General features: G+C 42.8%; 1 protein-coding gene across 1 annotated transcript; it reads right to left on the bottom strand.

Annotated features, from left to right (window-relative positions):
- Positions 1 to 508: 508 nt before the first annotated feature.
- LOC112247292 (transcription factor MafG) lies at positions 509 to 8,181 on the bottom strand. The gene is made up of 2 exons (XM_024416013.2): positions 8,006 to 8,181; positions 509 to 7,672 (listed from the first exon to the last, which is right to left on the bottom strand). The coding sequence occupies exons 1-2, from the start codon at positions 8,039 to 8,041 to the stop codon at positions 7,217 to 7,219; spliced, it is 492 nt and encodes a 163-aa protein (XP_024271781.1). The 5' UTR covers positions 8,042 to 8,181; the 3' UTR covers positions 509 to 7,216.
- Between the last annotated feature and the right edge of the window lie 1,265 nt (positions 8,182 to 9,446).

Here is a 9,446-nt window from a genome sequence, read left to right as displayed (position 1 = left end):
CAGAACCATTAGTTCTTTGCTAACCAGGTTCCCCACATAAAATATGTTCTGAATGTGAGTCAAGGTATAGACATTCATGTGATGGGTGATGTCTGATGTGATGAACCATGTGTTAACACTGAGGGGCCCAGGAGGCCCCGAGGGACAGGGGATGACTAACTCACTACTCTTCCTAATCTAGGACAGCTAGGCACACCGCACATCCTTCATGACTCTCATGTTTTAGTCGTGTTGGGCCAAAAATATGTCCGCCGAGGTTAGTCAAACTGGGTCGCCCGCCCGACGGCTTTTTTTGGATCACAAAAAAAAAGAAGGAAATTGTGCCATCTAAATGATCTCCGCCTCCTGAAAAGCCACCCTGGACAGCGAAAAGCCTTCCCCATCAGTTTATTTTTACTAGCATCAAAGTGGGTCAATGACGCCACAGAAAAATATGACGAAACCTCATTTCAACTTTTCAACAGTGTCTGAATGGGCCACCACAGGAAGAGAGGGTCACATCTAATAGTCCTTTTCAAAACCTTTTTATTGGTCATATAGAAAATAAAGTAAGCTGTATCAACAAACATACTATATATACACACACACATCAATAACTTAGACATTTCAGAGAACCACGGTTAAAACCACAGTCATTATATATGAATACATCATATTACTTATCTACAGATTGCAAAAAAGTACAATAATTTACAAATAGTTACAATGAACGATTCTCTGTTTTCCATACAAAGTACTGCAATATCTTATTACAACCCATACAGAAAAATAACAAAAACAGTTTAATAATAACTTGATATACCATTCAGACACTTCCAACAGCTTTATTTTCAGACTTAATACCTTTGAAACATAGACCTATACTCGAGTGAGAAATACCTGCACAGTCAAATGTTCACCAAGCATAATTTGATTCAAAAAAGCCTACATATCTCTACTACAGCTAGCAAATCATCACACAAGTGCTGATAAGTTATTCATCCTCTCCAATACAACTCGCTTTTAAACAAAAAGCCATAACTAAGTAAAAACGAGATCCGCTGCAGAACAAATTAATTCCAGTGTTTTTAAGATCAATATCAGATACACATTCAACGAACAAAGACAAACAAATAGAGTTTCAGGAGACAATGAGCAGTAATGATTGAATTAGCAGCATGGTAGGAACCAAACTAATCAAACCACAAATGACAACAGAAATTGCAAGTGGCCCTTATGTTACTCAGGATTGTGTTCCTGGTCACTTCTTCTACTTCAGGACATAAGTTCAGCCCTGTTTTACAGATTGTATAATCACACATCTATAGACTGTATAATATCTGTAGGTTTAGTCTTTAGAACAGGTAATACCAGTCTTCTAATCTATGGAGTGATATTTGTGACAACAGAAATTCAATTTGTGAATAAATATTCAGTTTCTGCTGGTTCTAATATCACTCCATAGTCTTCGGGTTTAGGGGTTTCGGTCAGGGGAAGTCTACTGTTAGAGAAGGGTTAGTCAGGCATTGGGCTACTTCCCCTAGACTAGAATCCCTTTAGACAGGCATCACAGTGAGTGAACATCTGGGGCGTGTCCAGTGAGGGCGGAACGCTCAACAACGTTGCAGATAAAAATAAACGAATGGATCTGACACAATTCCCAATTCTATCATGACAGGTAATCATATCTGTTCTACACAATGTATTTATATCTGAACAGTTGTACCCTCTAGCAGTTCCCATGGTTTTCATTCTCCTTAACCAACATAAACTAAGGGCCAACTGCAGTTTGGTGTGTGTGTGCGTGTGGGGTAAAAGAACAACGCCACAAGAATTCCAATCCAAAACACAGGAGCTGTTGGTATAAAAATCATTAGACCACAGTCACTATTACAACAATATAGACTACTCTTCTAGCTTTACTCTCACGCCTGTCCACTGAGTTTGCATATGTATAAGGGTCACTTTTTCACGACGGTCAACACTACCTACAGTAGCTACCTACTATACACCTGTGTGTGTGTGTGTGTGTGTGACTCCCTCTCCAGAAGAGATACATGTACAGTGAGCACCACATTGGACAGTGACCATTGTTTTGTTATTTTGGTTCTGTACTCTAGCACTTTGAGTTTGAAAGGATACAATGACAATGAGGGTGAAGTGCAGACTGTCAGCTTTAATTTGAGGGTATTTTCATACATATCGGATGAACCGTTTAGAAATGACAGCACCTTTTGCACATGATCCCCTCATTTCAAGGTAGTACAAGTGTTTGTTGAATTGGCTTCACAGATGTGTCGTTAGGCAGGTGTATTCATTTGTGTCGTTAGTGAATGCAGGAGAGCTGTTGATGAAGAGGATTGATTCTAGACTTTGCTATTGCCTTTGGAGGTTGTTGTTGGGGTGTGACAACAGGAGGAAGACGGCAGTGTCCATGCAAATGAAGCTGGCCGGTCATAAGCCTCAGAAATGAAAATCAATCAATCAGGAACATTGCAGTTTGGTTCATCATTAACAAGAAAAAAATTAAACCGGTGAACTCAATTATGACAAAAGACCCGGTTGTCTGAGGATGACCACTGTAGTGTGTAGTGGATGACCGGAGAATACTCTCTATGGTGAAGAACACCCCCCAGACAACAGCCCAACAGATCAAAAACTCTCCTGGATGCAGGTGTAGATGAGTCAAAGTCTACCATACGTAGAAGACTACACCAGCAGGACTACAGAGGGTACACTACAAGATGCAAACCACTGATTAGCCTGAAGAACAGAAAGGCCAGATTACAGTTTGCTAAAAAGCACCTAAAAGAGCCACAAGAGTTCTGGGAAAAAAGTATTGTGGACAGATGAGACAAAGATGAACATGTACCAGAGTGATGGAAAGAGGAAAGTGTGGAGAGAAAAAATACATGCCCATGATCCAAAGCATACCACCTCATCCGTGAAACATGGTGGAGGGGATGTTATGGCTTGGGCCTGTATGGCTGCCAGTGGAATAGGCTTCATCGACAATGTGACTGCAGACAGAATTAGAACAATGAATTCTGAAGTCTACAGAAATATTTTATCTGCTCAGATAAAACCCAATGCCTCCAAACTCATTGGACGGCACTTCATCATGCAGCAAGACAATGACCCTAAACATACTGCTAGAGCAACGAAGGGTTTTTTTATGGAAAAAAAGTGGAAAATCCTTGACTGGCCGAGTCAATCACCGGATCTGAATCACATTGAACATGCAGAAGAGGAGACTGAAGGCAATAAGTCCCCGAAACAAGCAGGAACTGAAGATGGCTGCAGTACAGGCCTTGCAGAGCATCACCAGGGAAGATACCCAGCGTCTGGGGATGTCGATGCATCGCAGACTTCAAGCAGTCATTGCATGCAAAGGATATGTGAGGAAATATTAACAATGATTACTTTATTCTACATCATGTTAAACTGTCCAATGTTTTTGATTCCCGAAAATGGGGTCGACTATGTACAAAAGCTTCTAAACGGTTCATCCGATATGTATGAAAATACCCTCAAATTAAAGCTGACAGTCTGCACTTCACCCTCATTGTCATTGTATCCTTTCAAACTCAAAGTGCTAGAGTACAGAACCAAAATAACAAACAAAAAAATGTCACTGTCCAATGAATTATGGTGCTCACTGTACATATGCGAGAAAGGTCATAGGTCAGGATGCCTTTTTAACATTGTGAAGACACATTAAGGTTCACTCCACAAGACTGCCACAGCAACAAGAACGACAACACCCATACTGGGGAATGTCAAGAGTCATATATATCCATGGATTATCTTCTAGTCAATGGAAATATCTAAGTGTGTTCAGAAGATAGTGAGGATGTTTTAGCGTACATACACTATATACTAGGGCTGTGTCTGATGGCACCCTATTCCATATATAGTGCACTGCTTTTGGTAATGCAGGGAAGTGTCCATTTCAGATGCCCCCTGATCTGATGTGAGCTCAGAGGTGTGGGGAATAGCATATTACACACTGGAGTGCAGACCTATTCTCTCCTGTTCAGCTCTACCTACCATGCAACTTCAAGTGCTGTGGGTTCCTCCTGTTCAGGTCTACCTACCATACAACTTCAAGTGCTGTGGGTTCCTCCTGTTCAGGTCTACCTACCATGCAACATCAAGTGCTGTGGGTTCCTCCTGTTCAGGTCTACCTACCATACAACTTCAAGTGCTGTGGGTTCCTTCTGCCTTCCTGGACTATTCTAGCTATAGGCTAACAGTCTGGGTCCTGGACATATTCAGATCTCTGCTTCCTAACCTTTTCCTCTCAGCTGCTCTGTTTTAAAAGGATATGTTCAGTAATTCACAACGTAATGCTGGTGGTTTCCTAACCCTGATAGAAGTCTATGAGCCAGGAGAAACTGTGATGATTGGTTTTTACATTAGTTAAAGGTGTTCTGGCAACACTTTTTGAACATTTGCCCCCATCACTCCCATTGGTTTTTAGCTGGCAGAGGATCAAGTTAGGTGAAGTTTATATTGGTTTATTGTTTAAAGAAATTCATTACCATGGAATACAGTTTCTCCAGGCTCATATAGATATATTCAGGGCAAGGAACCATCTGACATGAAGTTGTAAAATACTGAACATATCCCATGTCATTACATAGATACTATCCCCTTTTAAAGGTAAAACTGCTTACTGATAAATCCCTCTTACAGGGTCAGAAGACAGGGTGACACTTGGCACGTAAGCAGCATTACTGGCAGCAGGTTGATCTTCCAGATCTTCATTTGGTGCCTGAACAAAAAGTCCTTTTAGAAAAATTGTTAATGAGCGACTATCAACAACAAGTGCCATCCCTAACAGCTTCTTCTCAGAGCTGCAATGGTTTATTTTTTAGGGCAAACTTGTTTTCTCCTGAGCAGAACAAGCTGGAGATTAGTGCATGTTTACCCTCACAAAACCCATGAACACAACCTGACAGTCAGGAGATGTTATTAGTCACCTGTATAAAGCTGCATGCTGAGCCTCCCTTCTCATAGTCAGAATGAGAAGAAGTTATTTATTCAAGGAGAGCTTTTACAATGCCTGGCTATACGGTAAGAGAGTGGCAAACATTTTCATTTTGCTTCGTCTTTGAAAAAGTAAATTGTGAGGCTATTATCCCTTCGCAAATTGCAAGTAGTCCCCTTTGGTAAATGGATAAGACAATAACAGTTTAATCTAAATCAGAGGTGATGTCCCCCTGGCATTGAAACCAAAGAGAGGGGAGGAGGGCCACTTAACTGGGATTCAAAATGAACCAAGGGCCTTATCTTACCCCTATGCCTGCTCGGTCGACAGTAATAACGTCGACAGTAATAACGTCGCAATGACAAAAACATTTGTGAATCACAGCTAGTGGAAGAGATATCACAGATGCCAATATGGATGAAGACAATAGATGATGTTTACACCAGCTATATTATCTCTATTACAGATTCCTATAGAAAATACCACAGCATGACATCTATACAGTGAACAACACTGCCAACTGTCACTTATACACATCACGTCACGCGCTACCCCACACAGTACGCGCCTAGTCACTAGAAAAAGCTACCAGCCTTCAATAGTAAGCCACTTTTGGTACAATTGCAAAAAGGATATCACAGGTTTTTTTGTTTGAAGTTTTCTTTTCCAGTGTTTCTATAAACAACGGCAGATGCTCGTCTATGCATCAATACAAATCAAGAACTCTAAGTCAACGACTTCTAGAATACACACACGTTGACAATTAAACAGTAAAGCTTGTTGTGTGAATATTATTTTGGAATATGTGACCAGCCAGTTCACATGTTATTACATACGCACAAAAAAACTACTTATTTACAAAACAGTTCCAACTTATTTACTCGATGGAGCACAAATTGAGTTTTAAATGTTTTGAGGATAAAAAATTGTCCTCCCAAAGCATAATCATCACAAGATTTTGTAAAACATTCTGCTTCTCAGATACTGAAGAAAGAAACAATCTTGTAATCCTGGAATGGCATTGTCAACTCCAACATCACACCTATTATTATTATAATAATTATCATCCCATTCCAAGTAGGCTATCGTATTATTTTGCAGATCAGATTGACTCATTCCACTTACATTAAACTATGTAACTTCCTATTTTTCAGTGCATTTGTGTATTATTGCATCTCCTGTTGGTAAAATTCTGTGACAGGCTGACCTGAACCTAAATAAATGCTCAACTTAACAGAATTTCCTGTTTAGTTTTTTTTACCAACTAAAATCACATGAACTGGTCTGATGGGTGAGTTACTAGTCCTTACTGAAGGTTGCTCACAAGACATCAATACCATACAGTGCATTTCCCTCTTCTCATAGTCAGTGCATTCTAACAGGCCTAGGCTTGTTGCTAACTGCAATCCCTCTTTCTCCACTTGTGATACGGAGAGAGGGCTAAGAACTTGAAGCATAATGCCAACCGGGTGTGGCTAGACTGTTGGTGGCTAGTAGTTATGAAAGAGTGCATTTCCACATCAAAACCCTGTGTCGGGATGGAAAAGACTCAAAGAGGGGCCATCTGTAGGAACAAACAAACACTCAAACACTTAGTACCATGTACAGAAACACACAACTCCATCGAGAGCTCGACTTCCAACACCAGATGGAGTGACATCAATTATGGATTGGGCTGCGTCGTATGACCTTCCTGGACTCACGTGACCTTTAACCTTTTGGAATCAGTATGTGAAAATACACCATAGAGGAAGGATGTGTATAGTCCAGCAGAGGCTCATTGTAATGGCTGGAATGGAATTCATGGAACAGAGTCAAACATGTGCTTTCCATTTGTTTGATACCGTTCTATTTATTCCATTCCAGCCATTACAATGAGCCCGTCCTCCTATAGCTCCTCCCACCAGCCTCCTCTGGTGTATGTATTTCTGCTTGTACAGTGCCAAGGCAGAATGGAAGTATGGTTTATACTACTAAAGGCTGTCTGATAAGGGTTGGTGCCAAGGCAGAATGGAAGTATGGTTTATACTACTAAAGGCTGTCTGATAAGGGTTGGTGTGGCCTCTGCTGCTGGCCAATTGAAAGAGTGTTACTAGCTGGTACAAAGGTCTGGGGGGGTTGTGTTGTGTGTTCTGGCCCAAAAGACAGACAAGGGAACTAATCCTGTGCTCCATGATGATACACTGACTATAGTACACGTTGTTTCATTAGTCTGATAACTCTCCACGCCGCCTAGCCCCGATACTACGACCTGGCTCCCGTCTTGGACTTGATGATGGTGATGACGCTGGTGGCCGTGGCCACCTTCCCAGGGACCAGGGGCCCCATGACCCCCCGACCCCCTGGGGTTAAGGCTACGGCCGGGCTGCGCGCCACAGTCCTGGCGAAGCTCTGCAGGGCCTCGTACTTGGAGCGCAGCGAGTCCAGCTCCACCTTCATGGTGGCGTTCTCTGTGGCCAGCTTGTCCACCTCCAGCTGCAGCGCCGTCTTCTGCTTCTCTAGCTCCTCCTTCTGGGTGACCCGCTTGACGCGGCAGCTGGCGGCGTAGCCACGGTTCTTCAGGGTGCGCCGCCGCTGCTTGAGCTGCAGGATTTCGTCCTTGGTGAGGCCGCGGAGGTGAGCGTTGAGCTCCCGGACAGACATGGTCACCAGTTCGTCGTCCGTGAGGCTGGTCCCATTCTCCCCTGGCTCCTTCTTCACCTGAGAGGGAAGTGAAGGGGGGGATGATTTGATTCATTTTGAAGGTAAAACATTTTTCAGTAAAAAGTACAAAGCCCAGAGGATAACTCATGAAAGCATTATACAGCAGTTATTTTCAATGTGGTCCAAAGAGCAGGGGAAAGGGAGGGGATGTGGTCAGGAGGAGGAGGAAGGGGGGACAAAGAGGGAGAAGGAGGAAGAGGGGTGATGACAAACAAACAAGTATGACTAGAGTACAGATGGTAAGAAGAACATACACTGTCAGTGTGGGGAGAAAAGGTAAGAGAGACAAAGGTTAAGGTAGGGGTCTATGTACTTCTTTGATTAGTTTACCTTCAAGGCTTTGTTTCCCTTGTTTGTAGTAGTCATGCCACGAGAGCCGCTTCCAACGACACCACTTGTTGGTCTGTGGAAGAGAAGAACTTCAATAAGAATCCATATAGCCAGAGGAGAAGAACAGTGAGGTTTCACATCAAATAGAGAAGAACAGGAGAAGAACAGGAAAGGTGATCAAAAAGATATGTTCCTCAAACTCAGAATCCAATGGAGGAAAAGGTCATTGAGGAGGGACCTTGGAAATTCTCTAATACGGTTGAGAAGGAATGGAGGAGATTGAGGAGGGACCTTGGAAATTCTCTAATACGGTTGAGAAGGAATGGAGGAGATTGAGGAGGGACCTTGGAAATTCTCTAATAAGGTTGAGAAGGAATGGAGGAGATTGAGGAGGGACCTTGGAAATTCTCTAATACGGTTGAGAAGGAATGGAGGTCATTGAGGAGGGACCTTGGAAATTCTCTAATACGGTTGAGAAGGAATGGAGGTCATTGAGGAGGGACCTTGGAAATTCTCTAATACGGTTGAGAAGGGAATGGGAGGTCATTGAGGAGGGACCTTGGAAATTCTCTAATACAGTTGAGAAGGAATGGAGGTCATTGAGGAGGGACCTTGGAAATTCTCTAATACAGTTGAGAAGGAATGGAGGTCATTGAGGAGGGACCTTGGAGAAGGAATGGAGGAGATCTCTCTAATACGGTTGAGAAGGAATGGAGGTCATTGAGGAGGGACCTTGGAAATTCTCTAATGGACGGTTGAGAAGGAATGGAGGAGATTGAGGAGGGACCTTGGAAATTCTCTAATACGGTTGAGAAGGAATGGAGGAGATTGAGGAGGGACCTTGGAAATTCTCTAATACGGTTGAGAAGGAATGGAGGAGATTGAGGAGGGACCTTGGAAATTCTCTAATACGGTTGAGAAGGAATGGAGGAGATTGAGGAGGGACCTTGGAAATTCTCTAATACGGTTGAGAAGGAATGGAGGAGATTGAGGAGGGACCTTGGAAATTCTCTAATACGGCTGAGAAGGAATGGAGGAGATTGAGGAGGGACCTTGGAAATTCTCTAATACGGTTGAGAAGGAATGGAGGAGATTGAGGAGGGACCTTGGAAATTCTCTAATACGGTTGAGAAGGAATGGAGGAGATAGTGCAGAATAGTGGAAAGGCAAATTGTGACAGAGCCATTCGTTTTCAGAGATGGAGCAGAGACTTCAGCTCTTCCTCTAAAAGTAACAGGCCGGCCAATCAGTAACAGGCAGGCCAATCATTTGTGCAACTGTGAACTAAAGGACAGTTGGCATTTGACGGTTTGGCACAACTACAGCAGTAGCGACTGTCACTTTGATTTATTAGAAAACAAAACCATCAGTGGGGAACTTCCTCAACGAGCAGCCACCAGGCAGGAAACACCTCAACTGGAAAAGTCCCCATCTTACTGTA

Source organism: Oncorhynchus tshawytscha, unplaced genomic scaffold (assembly GCF_018296145.1).
Source record: "Oncorhynchus tshawytscha isolate Ot180627B unplaced genomic scaffold, Otsh_v2.0 Un_contig_14971_pilon_pilon, whole genome shotgun sequence".
NCBI classification, from domain to species: domain Eukaryota; kingdom Metazoa; phylum Chordata; class Actinopteri; order Salmoniformes; family Salmonidae; genus Oncorhynchus; species Oncorhynchus tshawytscha.
Note: the sequence above shows the minus strand (reverse complement) of the source record. Positions and strands in the feature narration are given on the sequence as shown.

Coding starts and splice junctions, on each gene's coding strand:
- LOC112247292 (XM_024416013.2), bottom strand. CDS start 8,041: ATGACTACTACAAACAAGGGAAACAAAGCCTTGAAG. Junction 7,673..8,005: donor AGGGAAACAAAGCCTTGAAG/GTAAACTAATCA, acceptor CTTCCCTCTCAG/GTGAAGAAGGAGCCAGGGGA.